Genomic DNA, 17,762 nt, shown 5'->3' on the forward strand with positions numbered 1-17,762 from the left:
CTCCCTGACTGAGGTAGGTCTCCCTGACTGAGCGTAGACCAACACTTTACCATTAAATCAAAGTGGCTTTTTTATTATTTCAGTCTTAGACTGCCTTTCAGAAGGTCTTTATTCCTGTGTGTGTCCTCAAATGTGTAATCTCATGAGGAATAGGAATTTTAAAAAATATATTATATTCTAGACCAGGAGCAAGGAACAATATACCTGGGATATACTGTGTGTCTGAGACACTTTCTTTAACAGGGTTAAGAATAGAAATGGTGCAGAAATGCATTGCACTGCAGCCAAAACTGGAATCGATGTGTGAGCGTGGGTGGAGAATAAGACAGTCGTCATTCCCCCAAAGACATTTAATATAAGATGATTAACATTACAATTGTGTATTCAATAGGACTGGTTTTATGCAAAATGCATATTTTATTGGATAATCTAAATATACACTGTCTACTTTGTATCTTTATTACAGTAGAGGCCACCACTCTAGATCATGTGACTTCATTTCACCTCATCTTTTCCTTCATCTTCTCTTACATTAGTTTTGTTATCCAACCATGACCATATTTTCTTACTATCCCATTTTCTTGCCACAGTCGGTTTGACATCTTGCCAATTCAGATGCTAAATGTACAGTCCGTGAGTTTTTAACACATACACACAGGAGGGATTATCTTGGATTCATTCAAAAATGTTCCTGTTAGCCACTTTTACACAACATATTTAGGAATAAGAATCGCTGTAGTCAGTTGTTGGAGGCAGCACGCTCATTCCAACGTCTTATAAATAAAACAATACCTGCTGTTTTTTATTTATTTAACTTTTCGCTTAAGGGCAGCGCTTCAGTGACTCAGGTCTGAGCTGGCCGACGTTGCCCACTCACACCGTGTCCAGTGGGGTGACATTTAAATGATGTGACCTTCAGAATCCTTCATCTTTATGTTTATTTTCAGCGAACAGCTCGTGACTCCAAAAGAAGGGCGTCAAAAGAGGCCAATGTTCCATCCAAGGATGGTCAGCCTGTCAACATCAGCGGCGGCGAGGAGGCTGAAGCAGGAAAGGAGAGTGATGAAAGATGAAGAGAAACAGAAATGCTGTGGAAATGCAGGAGACTGAGGCCGTGGGCAGTCCCCCACATGACAGAACGGTGTAATACAATAGTGTGTAGTTAACACTGGATGGGACTTTGGAAGAGTTTGGCCTTTAGGTCTTGCCGATTTACAACATAAGCACCTGCATACGCCTCCACCCAAAGACCTTGGGATGCTGCATCTTTGCTGTGCCATTGCAAGTGTGTGCATGAAGCAAGGAGTGGTCCACATACAGTGTTCACACTCTCCACTGTGCTTGTCTGCCATGCTTATGGTGCCGGTCAGGGAATGGGTCACTGTGTTAAGCCAAGACTGTACAGTTCCATATGCACATGATAATCACTATCTGCACATCCAGTGTAATCTGTGTGGGGCCTTTCTTAAGACTTTGCTTCAGTTGTTTGTGTCAGTGTGTGTGTTTTTTTGTTGTGATCTAAGAAAACAAAAAAAGCAATGATGGTGTTGTTTAAACTTGGTTAATGGTGAAAATGTCTTTAAACCTGAAGTGCTGTTCACAACCCCAGATTTGGAGACTCAAAGGCTGAAAATTATAAGTTGCAGCCTTTGCAAGAAAAAGAAACAAACACACCTGCATGTGCCTACAATTCATTTAGACTGAACTCTTTTTGCCTTCACTTAAGAAGTTTTATGTTGGACCATATATTTTCCAGTTCACGTTATACATTATGTTTAATACTGTTATTTACCTTTAATGTGCTTGTACGTAGCGGGCTACACAAACAAATTCAAAACTAAACAATAAATTACACTAAAACACAAATAGCAGTAGATGGCGCTGTTTTGCCAACCTACTTAAATCAAGCATTTGAATAGCCCCCAAAACAAATAAATATAGATAACGTTCTTTTTCTTTTCTTTTTTCAATTTGTCAAATCTGATGTCACATCCTGTTACACTTTAAATTATTAAATTATTATCAAATTATATTAATACAATTTTAACTTAGGTGGATTAGGCATTTTTGCTTTTTAACAAGTAGTTAATTGTTTGCATCTTCTTTGTTTGTTAAAACTAACAAAAATTGTCTGTGTCCCTAACTATTGCTAAAGGTTATTCATCAATTATGAGCGGATGGCTATGCTTTTGTTCTATACACGAAATTACAGTGCAGTCCATGTTAAAATCTATGTTAAATTTCTCTTTTCTTCGTTACATGACTTCCCGTTGACATAGCTTGATTTCAATACCCTAATTGTCTGCCTGTAATTTTTGACTTTAAGTAAGAACAAACAAATGTGGTTAGTTCGAAAGCCCTTTGGACAATACAGTATGTTCACGGATGAGATAGATAATAAGTTAAAAATAAAATACATAGCCGAAGTTTTGTAATTGATTTGTTCTTTTTTTTGTTTGAAATTCCCCTTACATAATATATATATAATTTATATAATATAATTAAAAATATTTCTTTATTGAGTCACATGCTGTCTTATGTAATTGAAGCAATAGAAGGTAAATAACTAATGACTTTCATTCAATACTTGAATATTTAATCTTGATGCTTGATTGTAGTGAAAAACATAGTCAGGAGATGGCGCTCTACTAAAAAAATGCATTTAGCATCGCGGTTACTCGAAAGCGAGTAAATGTTTTTTGTAACGGTATTTTTTATATACACGTTTGGTGGTTTTCTAACAACGTGTGAGCTTTGCTTCAGCAGTTTAAACTCAAAATGGTTTCGCAAGTTTCACAGGTATGCTGTTACACATACACGACAAACTAAATGATACCTTTAAGTTCAATTAGATAGACGTAAATAGATAATATTCATATATTTGCTTCTTTATGTCCACATGACAGTGTAATTTAATTGACCTCTTATTTTACCGAAGACTGAAAACGTTGGTACCATGGTACCATTACTGCATATACTGCGGTATATTCATTTTTTAAAATCTCTTGATTTTTTGATAGACCTTAAAGTACACACACTTGGCGCCCTTTTAATTGACCGATTACGTCAGCAACCGCTCTATTGAAATTGTAAACCGGCGGACGTTAGGACCGGGCGGAGTTCTGTAACAGTCGGTAGCCTCTGTGTTGAGACGTTGGTGCTCTTCTCTCCTTTTGAACGCTTAACTTAACAGCGGAAGGACAGGTATACGCAGTAAATTAACTCTTAACTATAATATTTTTTTTACGACTTTCCCAGTTATTTTCCTTTAGAAATATGTGGGTATAATATTGTGTTTGGATGGCCAAGCGACCCGTAGCTGACGACGGAATGCTGCCTTCGCCGACATTTCTCAGGGATTTTGGGAGCGTGAACATGGACTGCAGCAGCGACGGAGTGGAGGAGGTTTCCTTGGAGGAGATACTGAACCTGTACAGCCAACCCATTAACGAGGAGCAAGCCTGGGCCGTTTGTTACCAATGCTGTCGGACATTAGCGCAGAGACACCGCAGGAGATGCTCCAAAGCTGCCGCAACGGCGGTGAGCGGTGTGCGCAGGATTCAGGGACCCGGGGACGTGATGATCGGGAGGGATGGGGCTGTGGAACTGCACTTTGAGGAGAGCACAGGTAAAAAAACAAACCTAGTTTTCAGTGGGTGTCAGGCCACAGAATCAAACCTGCTTATGTGGCGTGTACATGTCGATAAACAGTCAGTAACAAAGCGTTTTTCCTTGTTGGCATTAATAGGCCAAACACAGTGGAGCATCCTCGCAAAGAGGCCATGTTGTTGTGGTTGTCTGCTCCCAGCCATGTGCCGAATTTGTTTACGGACCAGCCGATGCACTTGTCAATGCGGCGAATATTTCAGGAGTGGGTTTTATTCACCCCTCATGCCAAAGCTAACATAACAGATTGTATAATGACTACACACCATTAATGTTCCTAAAGTTCAATGTAAACACAATAATGAGTTATTACAGTATTTTAATGGGTAGACTTTGAGACGCAATAGAAATTAAAATATTTGACCCAATTTCAATTTTAAAGTTTAAACAAGGTCTGAATTGTAGTATACAATTCTAAGGAGGAAACAGACTGTGTTTCAGATGCAGACACACCTCTGGGCAGCTTTAACAAAAAGTAGACGTGTTGACAAGTTAGGCTACATTTTTATCACGCCTCACTCAAAGTGAAACTTTTTTTTGTATTTAGGTTGTCCATCTGCCAAACTAAACCAATAACAAAGAAAGAACCTCTTTAGTTTAGTCACTATTCGTCACATTGTTGACATTTAAATTCTAAACTTTGCACTTTAATCTTTCAATTTAAACCCTTTTTAAAGAGACCTGATTCTGGATGTTGCCGTGTTATGTCCCTACCATTGGAAAAATTGACTTGTTCCCACAACAGATATTGATATTTGTATGATAAACACAGCCTATATCACTGTTTCATTCATGCAGTGAAGGATCATTAAGGCTGCTCCAGGCTTTTGTTTGAGATTATGCCTCTGCAGCGGTCACTTCACTTCAGTAAATAACAAACCATGTGATGCTTTCAAACTGAGAGCACCTTGGGAACGGACCTAAGTAATGATGCGGGGTCATAACCAAGACTGCAGTGAAAAAGAAAACCACACATGAAAAACGCACTGTGGGCAAAAGCTGTTTACAGGCTTTGCCAAATCCAAACTAAGGTTCTCAGTCAGAAAACATATGAAGGTGGATATTGCCTTTGAATAGTCAAGGCCATTTATGCACTCATGATAAAGGCCTCATCATGTATATGATAAAGATGACTTGTCTAATTTAGTAATGTTTTAGTGCAGTGGTCATGTGTTCCAAAACATGAAGAATCAAAAGGTGTCAAACCTCTTTATTTGAAGAACATATTTACTTCAAGAAGCTGAAGTAACAGTACTTCATCAGTCTAATCTCAAAGGTAATTTATTAGGTTCATCTTCTACATTTTGGGCTGAGATCATCATTGTCTTCAGAATGGCCCTCTCTTCTTTATTGATGTCAAATATTGGTCCACATTGACATAAATGTATCATACAGATGCTGCAGATCTGTTGGTGAATGGTGAAAGTAAACAGTGTGTGTATGTCCTGTGTTTTTCTCTTACAAGTTTACGTTCTGTCTTTGTCGTGCACGTAAATATCTGCAGTTGTCATAATATAACTTCATAGTTTTTGTGGCCTAACAATACAAAAGTATTTGCTGCCTGCAATTTAATAGAGCATGGGACTATGTGAATAGGTGCAAATGGGCTGTGAATGAAAAATAACAAACACTTTCATGATGTGTATCTGCACCTCAAATCTACAGTCTGAGGTTGCAGTGATCGGGTTGAAATGACAGTCCTGGTTCAGTTCTCTGTCTTATATAATGAGTTTGTCAAGGCAGTATATTCTAGAATCAAAACTAATTGTTCCAGTACAACTATTAAGGTGTGTAAAGCTGCAAGTATGCATGCATGTGTGTCTCACAGCCTTGTACCTTTTCATCTGCATACTTTGAATGTGCTTGAGATAAAACTGGGTGTGGGACGGTGGTGTCTGAGTAACAGCATGTTCTCTCTCTCTCTCTCTCTCTGTCACTCTTTCTTTCTCTGGGAAATATTTATGCCAACTCCTCTTTTTTTCCACCTTCCATGTTTTTCCTTTCCTTTTCCAAGGGAACCCATAATTTAGAGGGCTATTAAGTCGACCAATGTTTGCTGGGTGTTTAGAAGTCCAACCTCAGGATAAAAAGATTGAGTCAGTGCTGCAGGCAGAAATAGAAAGAAAATGTGGTGATTAGATACTCAGGCTGCAGGAATGTAACGACAGATGACTGTGTAGATTAAGGGAAATCCTTGGCTGCTTCTCTCTCAGTTTAATTTAAGTATTTTTGGACAGTTTGTCCCCTTTCTGGTCTATATTAGTGCAGTTGATGAGTGAGACCTGAGACCTATTACACCTTCAGTAGCACAGTCACTTGTTATAGAGGCTGAAAATTGATGCTTATGCAACCTACAGTAGGGTTGGCCTGTAGTGTGTATGAGTCAGGAAAAAAAGTCTCTGTTTTGGCCGTGTTCAGACGTCAGCGTCACTGAGCTGCGCATCACACTGCGAAGAGACATTGTTCACAGTTTAGGCCAAGAGGGTGCATTTTTTGTGATGCTTTAAGAAGAAAAAAATCAAAATCAGCTCTCAGTGTGCTGACAGAGTTTTATAAATAAAACACAAATATTTCACTTCATGTTCCTTTAAGGAAGATGGGACTTGATTTAGAATATAAATTGACCAACTAATCAGGATAACCGCCAAGGACACAATGTTAGGACACCAAAAACAAACCCGGAATTGCTTTGCAATACGTGTTTGTAAATTATTTTTGGATTTAATGGATGGTTTTACCATCAATACTAAATTCCAGTTACAAGGTCAAATTAAATTATTAAGGAAACTTTTTTCCAATTCATTTTTATACATTCCACTATATCACTACACTATTAAGAAACCAAATTATAATGTTGCATAAACTTTATCCAAATATCATGGTATTGATGAAAAAAAGTATTGTAGTTGTTTTTTTTTAGATGGGTAGCATATCTCGTGGAATATATCTCATAAATAAATGCTAAAGAGGTTTTCCCACCTACAAACACTCCACACTGCACCAGATATACTGTTGTCTCTGTGATTTATATGCCACAGCAAGAGGAGACAACAGCCCGGGCCAAACTACTTCTTCTTTACTGTGGCAGACAGAGGAGTTAGTGTTTTCCTGATGAGCGTTGGTGAATGAATTGACTGTTTCTCCTTGTGTGCTCCAGTGACCTGTGCAGAGAAACTACACAAGAGCTACTCTATGAAAATCAACAAGTCGAGGGATTCTAGATAAAAAAACTGTGGCTTTAACTCAGTGGGTTATTACATTTAGATGTGGCGTTGATAACTGCAGTTGACCTGAGTCTCAGTAGTGAAGAGCTAATCTGTGACACTGTGGACTGGGTGTGAAGGCTGTAGATAAACTGCTGTGATTGTACCTTCACCTCTAATGCTGCCTTTTCCAACACTTTTCTCTTGTCAAGAAACTACTTTAATGGGTTTATTTATTCAGGTCAGGCCTTATATAAATACTGGCATCATTATTTTAATATTATATTTAATTATTTAATATTTTTTACCAGGGTATTTATTTGTGCGTTTTAAATGTTTTCATTGACTAGGATCAGTGTATTTTTGTCCATCTTGTTAATCATAGTATTTTTGTACTCAATTTAAAAGTCCTACATGATTTGAAATCATCAGGATTATGTAATTAATAATATCAGTCATCAATAGGTTACTTTCTCATGTCTTTAACTTAATTTCATCAGCATTTCCATATTATTTTACATGATGTTTTACTGCATTACTTACTGAGACCTTGTCACCATATGAACACAGAGAAGAAAACAAATACTACAGATGTGACATTGTTAACATGACTGCTCCAAAACCGCTCATTATAAATACGTCAATAAAACATTGCGTGATTGTTGGATCAAGGAGTGCCAGTGACAAGTACAGTAAAGTGCACATTGTCAGCTCCAAAGCATGAGATTAGGCCTCATTAAACAGTGATGTAATGGTCTTTTTGATCACATCCACTACTTTGGAAGTACATTCAAGTACATTAGTAGGTGTTAGCCCTTGGTGAGAATCCTGTAAAAAAAACCAAACATTTGTGCAACATAATGTTAGTATAAGACTAGATGAAGTGTTGGTTAAGTGTTTTTGATTTTAACGGTCGGTCTGGTTAGAAGTCTGTTTTTCCCTGCAGACCCTAAATCTCCCACAGTGTCACAGTGGGGTTTGTAGCTACACTTAGCCACAGGCAGCGACTGCACGATAAACACAGTCCCTCCACTCTGTTGGCAGTTGAAGTGAAACCACCCTCCATCCCCTGGACTCTGCCTACCTTTTTCTCTCACAGAGCACGCAAAGTTTAATATTTGATGTTCTGCAAAATAGCCCGAGGTGTGTGTGTGTGTGCTGTGACTGTTCAACAGAGATGGCTTGTGTAACATATTAAATTTACAGGCGTAAATAATTGTGTGGGTGTGTTGATTGCGTTCTTGATTGACTGGAACAAATAAGTAATAATAATCATTAGAGTTTATTTTCCATTGTGAATGATTATCCTCTCTCTGTGTCATTGCAGATGAATACAAGGCGGCCCCCACCACGTTGGAGGTGAGTTTCTCCTCCGTCACTCCAACCACAGCATAGCAAATCTCTTTCTAATATCATTTTATCACCACTTCAATCACAAGCAGTGCAGCCAGGTGAAGAGGATGTGTGGCTGGTGTGTGTTTGTCCAAGCCTTCCTCTCCTTTACCATACAGAGAAGCTTCTCTCGCAGCTTGATCTTGTGCACACAAACCAATTAAACACAATCTGTTAGCTCCAGTCAGGTCTTCCCTCATGTTTGTCGGTGTAGTCTATGTGTATGTCTATATGCACGTGTGTGTGCACATGTGTTTTCATGGCTGTCTGAATTAAAATTCCTCCCATCAGCTGACCGATGGGCGATGAGTGAAATCTCATAGCTGAACCTTCAGCTGCTCACAAACGAGTGTGAACAGAGAGAGAGATAAATCAACGAGGATGTTCTCATCTTCCAGTCTAACCTTCAGTCACCGTCGTGTTTACCTCCAGGATGTTTCCGGCTGATGCCAGTTTGCTAGCTGCTCACATGAGTTCTGTGTTTGTATTGAGGTTCTCCTCCCCAGCAGGGTGTGTTTGGTAACACAATCTTACACAATGGACTGTGCAGCTATTTAGAGGCAGTGTATGGTGTTGCTAAAGCTGAAGGACCCACCTGGTTTACAGTTACAGTTATTATTATCGTTTTTTTTCTCTCTGAACCTTCCAGTCGTTCCTGAAACCCATCCAATGGTATCGGGTTCCTCCTTGGAACTGGCACCAATCCTTAAAAATGTCTCAGGGAAATCGATCCATTGTTTTTTGGGGTTGGGTAAAGTCAGTAGATGTTTTATTTAATTATTAAAGCAATGCATGAATCTCTTTATTGGTGAACTCTCCAGGGTGTAGCCCCCCCCCACTCACCTACCACCCACGATGCTGCAAAGAAATAAGGGGTTGACAAGGGCTGGATAGATGGATGATTGATTTTTTTCTAAGGAAACCCATCATTAAAATGGTTGGGTTTTTTCTCACAACATTCATCTGCTGCATTTCATCAGCATGAGCTTAAAAACAATATGTGTTCCAAGGCTGCACCACTAAATAGAATTGTTTTTGTTTTTTTATCTATTTGTGGCAGAGATCCACCTCTGCTAAGGTGGAGTTTAGTTTTTGTTAGTGGTTTAGTGTGGACCTCAACTGATCCACACACCGGTTCTCTGCCTCCTTCCTTCTTGCCCAATTCATGACTCATTAGTTTTTTTATGAGGTAATAATTGATAAGTGGAAAATACAACTGTTTTTTCCTCCCTTTTTTTCTTTGTGGTTGGTTGTGACCTGGTGTTAAAGACATCCCCCATAATTCCTGTGTGCTCTGGTGGAAACAGAGGTGTTTAGACTTAGGATGGTTGAAGAAGTTACAAACACATATTTATTTATTTATTTATGTATTTATTTTTACTCATTTCGACTTCTCCTTGTTAAAGGATTTTGCCCACATAATTACAGTCATTAGTTTGCTCCAGACTAAAGCAGTACATCTTGGACTGTTGTGACTGAGTGTAGTAGCTTTACATTATCCATTCTTTACTGCGCCCGTCGTCCTACAGATGGATTATGACGTTACATAATAACACATGAAGGATATTTATTTAATCTCCTGGAACAGGATTATCGGCTGTACACACAAATGGATGATAATAAGAGCTCCACTGTTCTTCCAATAGGAACAGGAGCAATTGATTAGGAATGATTTATATTTTTAGTGATTTAATTCCAAATTCATGAGCATGCTTAAACAAAACCTTTTTGCTATGTTGTACTCTGTCGACAGCCTTTCTCGGTGTTGTCACGCTTAAAAAAAAAAAAAAAAAAAAGAACCAAACCCAAACACATCCAGTCAGCCCAGTCCACACCAGTGCCACCCACAGCAGCTCATTCTCACCTCCCTTGATTCCTGTCGGCAGAGGAACTTGCCTCTGACTAATGAGTTTCTGTACTCCACTCATGTGAAATCACTGTGTCTGTGATATATATATATATATATATATATATATATATATATATTTTCTACTTTTATTCCCTCTTGCTATGCTAGATTTAGCCCTCATTAATCAGAGACATATCATATAATATAATACATCTTTTATTAGCTTATGTGATTAAGAAATCACAATTCTGTTGTGTTTACAAACAGAAACCTCAGAATATCACGATGACGCAGTGAACCGCAGAGCAGCACAAACAGAAACAGAACTTCCCGCAGTGTCAACCATCTTGAAATGCTATGTCATACCTGGAACCACAGAAGCTGTACAATAGGAAGCAACAGCAGTTAAATAATTAGATTTTTTTTGGTGATTGTTTTCTAGTTATTTGGTTGTAAAAAAACCCATCAGTGTTAGATGTTCAACACCACAAAAGCAGGTATTTTGTTTAGGAAACAGCTTTTTCACATTGTTGTCCCAGGAAAACAAATCCAGATGGATCATACCCTTCTGCTTACTGTGAGCAGCTGTAATTGAAGTCATCACCACATTACTGTAATAATCGTAGAAACATCTCGGCCCAGTTTCCAATCTGAGGACATGAACCAACTCTCTGTCTGTTGACTGGAATTGAATTAACTGTAAATAAATTGTCACTTTTCCAACTAATGCAGGAAAGTAATGAAGTTCAGTTTGTTCCACTCTGCTCTGCCCAGGTGCAATAAATTAGTTGTTGGGCAAAAAAATTAAAGTCCAGACTCCAGGTTAAGTTGTACTAGAATTACTGATAGTGACAAAACATACATGGAAAAAACAACGATGTGTTCACGATAACGTGAGAGAACAAAGTGGCAGAAACTCAGTTTACCATAAAAACCTCCAGTTATTCCATCACACATTATTTTTCGTTCTGCAGGTTATCGACTCACTCGCCGTTATGATCTATAAAGCTCTGGACTACGGCCTCAAGGAGAACGAGGAACGTGAGCTCAGCCCGCCGCTGGAGCGGCTGATCGACATGATGACCAACCACGAAGAAACCGAGAGCGACCCCTGTCCCGACGAGGGCTATGAGGCCACCGAGGAGGAGGACGAGTGCGAGGAAGAGGAGGAGGAGGAGCTTGTAACTGCCTCCACCATCTGTACTGTCAGCAGCATACGCAGCTATAAAGATGTTATCTTGGTAGGTTGTTTGGTGTTTACACATGTATTTGTCCTTTTCCCACATCGTCACACTGTCTGTCAACTCAACACAAATGTCCACAAGCCATTATCACCCCAACGGTAAACAGATTCCCCTGATGGTGGCCGTCAAACTGTGTATTCTCTGAAAGCGTCAGAGAATAGGACTGGTAATTATAGCAGTGTAAACACATCGGTGTTTAGGGAATAAGTCTGTTATGTTCACCTTAGAAAAGTCTGGTGGAGAAACAGAAATCTGTTCCCTGCTCTGGTCTGACTCCAACAATGATTCTCCTGATTGGTTCTTTAGATTTCAGTTGAAGTCACTGAGACACACCAGAGTTAGATAACTGGTTCCTGCAGCTCAGGTGTTCAGGACAACTCAAGGTGAAATCATTGACAGGACAAACAAGTGAAGCACCAAGTCAGGAATAGTTGGCCAGTAAACGTGACGACTCATGACTAGGTTCTGGGGTGAACCAGGAAGTACTCATGTCGTTCTAACATTCTCGTTCCACAGGAGTTTATCTAGCCAACTCTTAATTAAACATTGAAGGACAAACATTAGAATCCACTTTCAGTGTGTCAGTGAATGCCCTCTCTACTCCAGTGTTTTTCACATGTGTACAGTATTAGCCCTTTAGTGACAGGCAGGAAGACACTTTCCTTCCAGTCATCAGACATTCCCGTGACAAACCAAGCCCATTTGCTAAACATGAAAAATGTCATTCATCTGGTTTATCCCTTTGTTTGACTGAAGATGATGACGGCTGATCCATTGCTGTGGCAGCCAGCCTCTCACTTGTTTTTTTTTTTTTTTTTTTAAAGAACTATTAATACATTTGGTCATGCCACATGGGTTATCTTTCTGTGGAGGATGAACAAAGTTACAAAGTGAAATGTTGCTGCTACTGGACGATCTGGTTTGCAGTAATTGTCAGTAAATATTTTTAGGAAGATAATCTGAGTCAGTTCAGTTCATTAAAAAAACTATAAGACAAACCTGATGAAACCCAGAGGCTTTTATGAGTACAACTACCTCATACATTCATCTTTTGACTCCATAGGAGGATCTCTATGGTCTGAGTCATATATCCTCTATTGAATGGATGTGCATTATGTTTAGGAAAATAAAATCCCCTCAGCTGGAAATGTTAAACCTTTTCTTAGCTCCATTTTCAGCATCATGACATAAATCCTCACATAAATTTGACCGTTGGTGGGTGTGGTCAGGTGCATTGTTGTAGTTGACCTGTCACCTTGAGGCAGTGGGCACTGTGCAGTTGTTCAACAAGAGCCTGACTAAAAGACAATGGTGCAGGATTTCAAAGGTCATCCTTGTTCTTTTATTATAGCAGTCTAAAAAGGCTGTGCAGTCAACACAGGTTGCAGGTCTGGTTTTTGTCCTTAAACACACCTATTTAATAATTAAAGTAATCAATGGAGCTATTCAAACCACTGCAGCCATGGTTGGGACACATTTCATTTATAAATACTCAGCTGTCATATAATTATATTGGCAGATAATGGTGGTTTGGCATAAGCAGGTAATTATTGCCATGGTGTACTGTACAGTATTGAATATACCATAGTGTTTTGAATCATTGGGAGCATTAGCATTATTTTACTGACAGGATTACATACACATTCATATTGTTTTCTAACATTCTTTGGGATAACAAAACATTTCTCCCCCTCCACAGCTGTGTTCTTCCCATCTGCCCAGCCCTTCGGACGCTCCCAGTCATTACCAGGCCGTGTGCCGAGCTCTCTACGCCGAGTCCAGAGAACTATGCACATTCCTGGAAAAGATCAAGAGTGCCAAAGAGGTAAGCCGGTCCAGCTCCTGCCACCTGCAGGTTCGTGATTGTGAGAGAAACACTCAGAAAATTAAATTCCACTTCGATGCCATCACCGGTTGCTATAACCAGTAAATATCTGTGAGTCAACCCTATGTTTGCGTCAGGTATCATGACCTACACACATACCTTTGACACCACACTCATAGAGTCGGAACCCTTTGACACTGTCGTTGTTAATTTATTAGACAGTTAAAAAGATTGTTCCTTTGAAGTGTAATGTAACCACTGTTATGTATGTTGTAAGTCTATTTATAACCTATCTGCAGACGTATCTTTGTTGTGTTTAAAAGTAGAACAGTGCCAGTTATTTAGGCAACAACTACATAAACAACAACATAAAAGAGCCTACACAGCCGTAATGATGGGAACGGACTAATAACTGTTGAGTGTTTGTCTCTGACCTCTGGTCAGGACATTTGAGAATCCTGGCAGCAGGCACTGTGATCGAGGGCGTCAGTCTAGTTGCCTGATTATAAATAATACAAACTACTGTTAATGTGTCTCATAAGTCATGGAAATGACTGGAAATCATTTTAATTCTGATTCTAGCTTATTTCAGTGACTCACCATCAACATTCCTAAACATGAAAATGTAAAAAAAAAACTATGATCCTGATTTTCCTCATCATGTTTGGTGTAACTAAAGAGGTACATTTGTTGACGAGATGTTTGGTAGAGTCTTAAATTCCACTAAAAGTAGTGTAATTTCCCTTCAGTCAAACTTGGTGGACAGTGTCTCTAACCTCTGTAGACTTCAGGGCCCATGTGAAATTCTTATGTAACACACTGATTCTCCGTCAAGTGTAACAAAGCAATTTAAGGAGCTTACAGAAGGGGAATGCCAAGTTGTCAGGGCCCCTCTGAACCTCCTGGTTGCACTAAGACCCACTGAAGAATTAGTTGTTTGTTGTTGGACATTATTTGCATGAACACATGCATACTAAAAGTTCATTTTGAATTTACATTTCACACTAACAAGTTTTTATTTATTATTTATTTATTAACAGCCTGTTCCTGCGACGGCAATTAGCTTTAACTTTAAAGTTAGACTCAAAATTAACAAAAGCTAATTTTCCTTAGCATGTCCAGGAAATAGATACCAAATAACTTATGTTACCTTCGAAATGGTCAAAAGCTGCAAAAAATGCCAACTTTTGCTTTGCTGCTCTTCTACTAAGTTCAGTTTAGGACAATTAAATGCCCTGAACTGAAGTAAACTCAGAAAGGAAACGTGTTACATAACAACTTCACCATCATCCACTCTCATAAATAGTTTTTTCAGAGTTGTGGCTCTGTTTATCATTCCCTCAGTACATGTTGTTAAAAAATTAACCAAAAATAAAAGTGTTTACACACAGCACATTCACCAGCTATTGTTACATGTCCAGTATAAAAAAAATAGGGACAAGCCACCTTTTGTAGGAGACGTGAAGAGCAGCCGGTAACAGCCACATCATCACCAGTGAACTGTCGGCCGCTGACTTATTTCTTCCCTGTGGTAAACTGTCACCTCTGGATGGAATAGACATCGATGCACTTCAGCTAAACAACAAGCATTGATTAATTAAACAGCTCTGATCGTTTGGCCAGCTCCCATTGACTTCACATTAGTTGTAGCCAGCAGCATGACTACAACAAGTTTAAGGCCAGCATGGTTTGAGTGATTGGAAGTTGTAGCACTGGAGGTTGTAACCAAATATAATAGTTTTATGGAGGAACTGCTTCAACTTGAGCAAACAAAATATTTCATTAGGTTTTCTGATTTTTCTTATTCTGTTTTCTCCAGAACCTCCGTAGAATGGAAGGTGATGCTCAGGAGGAACCTGGTAAAGACCTCAATGAGCTGCAAAATGCAGACTGGGTATGAAGAACATTGACTTGAATATCTCAGCACTATAAATGTTTCACTGTTTAACTGTTTTGTTTATATGTATATGATTATTTTTAAAAATGTCAACAGGCAAGGTTCTGGGTGCAGGTGATGCGCGATCTACGACACGGCGTGAAGCTGAAGAAGGTTCAGGAACGCCAGTACAACCCTTTACCCATCGAGTTCCAGCTCACACCTTATGAAATGCTGATGGACGACATCCGCTCTAAACGTTACAAGCTAAGAAAAGTCATGGTGTGGATTCTCTTCACCTTAATTCACTTTTAGGTTTTGGGAAAAACCTTTTTTTTTTTTTTTTTGTGGTTGTATCAAAGGATTGTCAGGAATGGTCATTTCAGACAGCTGGTAATAATCTGTACTGCATGTTTTAAATCTGTATCACATGACCTTCCAGGTAAATGGAGACCTCCCTCCAAGGTTAAAGAAGAGCGCACATGAAGTCATCCTGGAGTTCATCCGGTCACGACCCCCTCTCAATCCTGTGAGTAATGCACTGTGTGCACAAGATCACAAGATTTTCTATTTGTAATATGTAATCTAATTAGTTTTTATACCCATGAGTCATTAGATCAGTCTGCACCAGGGGATTAGCAAAGATTTGATGTTCATTAAATTTACAACCACAAAATATTTTTTGCTAAAGATAGAAAAAGTTAGGATCACTTTAATGATAAATAGCTAACAATTAGCAAGGAAAACGTTCTAAAAGTCAGTGAAACCTTTGTCGGACCTACACTGTTGGTGCCTAACAACAGGCAGAAGGTTGTTATTGTGATAATGTCGTCTGTCCAACCTGTTTTTTGTCTTTCTTAGGTTTCAGCACGTAAACTGAAACCCCACCCTCCTCGACCCCAGAGCCTCCACGAGCGACTTCTCGAAGACATCAAAGCCGAGAGGAAGCTCAGGCCGGTCTCACCAGACATGGTCCGCAGAACTCGTCTGGGTGAGACACATGCGCACACACACAGACAAACACAGACTTACTTTTTTATGTTCTAGCATTTTCCCAGCTTCATCCTTTTGACACTCTACCAACCTATAAACCTGACTCTACAGGAAATTTGCTTCCTATAAAAACATGCATCAGTAGTCATTGGGGAATAAATCAGTTGTTTTTCATCATTTTTCTAGCATTTTTAAATCATCATACATTATTTTGTAACATTTCTTGAATTCTTGGAATTGTTTGCTAAATGAGGTTTTTTTTTTTCTTTTTTTTTTCCAGTTAATTTCAGTTAATACTTGTGCAATTGTAGGACTGATATTTAGTAACTTAGTAAGTTATTGTTAGTATGATTGATTTCTTTTCTGGCTAACAATTCTATATTTTGTGCAAATGTCTTATTGTTCTTTGACTAAATGGTTAGGTTTACCTAGATGAATTTGTTTCTACGTTAAGTTCTTCTTGACATTTTACCTTAATATGATGAGGTGAATATTTATGACCTAACCATTTTAAATGCATCCATCATAATTTCCACAACAGCTCCTTTCCTTCGTTGATCCCTTCACTTAATCACAAATGTCACAGTATTTGAACGGGGATGACCATGGCGGCAGCTGTTAGCTTTGGTTATTTGCTGTTATACGCCGCTGAAGGTTTCATCATTCTCCCTGACATTGTTGTCTAGGACTGATGATTTGCTGCTTTTACTTTCAGCGACTTCCTGTTGTAATAATACTCTTATGTAATGTGATATACAATATGTAGATGTCCTGATAAAAGGCATCATTGCTAAAGAGGCTGCAGAATGTAGTAATGAAGGTGAAAGTTCAAACCATTCAACACTTTAATCAGATTAAAAGAAAGTGAACATTTCATTAGTCAGTTCCAGACAGGACTGTTATAGGACTCACAACATGCCTTTTGTTGTGGGCTAAAGAAGTGAACATGTAGTTGTTATGTAATAATACAGTGGACTCTACACAACAGGGATTTTAAAGTGTCCCATTTATTTATTATTATTATTCTAACCCATATATCTAGCTATTTCTGAGAAACCTTTTTTTGATCTAATAATGCATTTCAACTAACCTTAGCTTGACTAATTTTGGCTTCTGCACCTTTTTCTTACTGTGGCTTAACTGTCAAGTCATGCGACCTCTTACCATGTCACACAGTTTTGACTCGTCAGGTAAAGATGTTTGGTTCCTGTATTAGCTCTATATGTTTTCATTCCAGGCTACTTTAAGGATTATACACTCCACGCTCCATGCTCGCTGTTCTTATCACTTTTATGCTTGTGCTTTTGAACTTATGTGCATGGCACACTACAGTTGCTAACTGGCTGTCACTGTAAATTATACAACAAGATTGTACAACTCATCACAGTCGGACATACTCAAATTTTCTCCTGTATATTTTTATGAGTGTAATAAATTCTGATAGTGTTCTACCAGCCCTGCGTGTCACAGCTGCTCAGTGACTGTCTGTGATCCTGGTGATGAGTCAGTCTGACCTTTCCCTCTCCCAAATCCCCTTCCTGATCATAGTTTTTTCTACTTTGGTTCACATTTTTTTATTCTGTAGCATCTTCCTTCACCTCACTGTCCCAGTATGGTTTGCAGCTTTGCACTAACTAAGGATACCTTTATCGGCATGTGTCTGCTCTGTCAGATTAAAAGTTTAATAGATTCATATATTTCTACGTGTGATCCT

The 17,762-nt window shown here is 38.9% G+C and overlaps 2 protein-coding genes across 6 annotated transcripts in view; both read left to right on the forward strand.

Annotated features, from left to right (window-relative positions):
* Positions 1-2,426, forward strand: part of LOC103394441 (brain and acute leukemia cytoplasmic protein) — a 3,919-nt gene extending 1,493 nt beyond the window's left edge. The window contains exon 3 of the mRNA XM_008331753.3: positions 948-2,426. Coding sequence (XP_008329975.1) covers positions 948-1,073 — 126 coding nt within the window. The 3' untranslated portion in view covers positions 1,074-2,426. The remainder of the gene's footprint in view (positions 1-947) is intronic.
* A 674-nt stretch (positions 2,427-3,100) lies between these two features.
* The window catches only part of spire1a (spire-type actin nucleation factor 1a), a 22,870-nt gene continuing 8,208 nt past the window's right edge, over positions 3,101-17,762 (forward strand). For 4 of the 5 annotated variants that reach the window (XR_003052620.1, XR_003052619.1, XM_017041258.2 and 1 more), the window contains exons 1-8: positions 3,109-3,628; positions 8,197-8,228; positions 11,085-11,351; positions 13,054-13,179; positions 14,999-15,073; positions 15,173-15,337; positions 15,498-15,584; positions 15,917-16,047. Coding sequence is in view for 3 of the 5 variants with exons in the window: in XM_017041258.2 (XP_016896747.1) it covers positions 3,301-3,628; positions 8,197-8,228; positions 11,085-11,351; positions 13,054-13,179; positions 14,999-15,073; positions 15,173-15,337; positions 15,498-15,584; positions 15,917-16,047 (1,211 nt within the window). In the remaining 2 variants the exon portion in view is untranslated. Of the gene's footprint in view, positions 3,629-8,196; positions 8,229-11,084; positions 11,352-13,053; positions 13,180-14,998; positions 15,074-15,172; positions 15,338-15,497; positions 15,585-15,916; positions 16,048-17,762 lie in introns of all 5 variants that reach the window. The other variant, XM_025065044.1, reaches the window with a different exon arrangement.

Source organism: Cynoglossus semilaevis, chromosome 18 (genome assembly GCF_000523025.1).
Source record: "Cynoglossus semilaevis isolate Cse_v1.0 chromosome 18, Cse_v1.0, whole genome shotgun sequence".
Lineage (NCBI taxonomy): Eukaryota > Metazoa > Chordata > Actinopteri > Pleuronectiformes > Cynoglossidae > Cynoglossus > Cynoglossus semilaevis.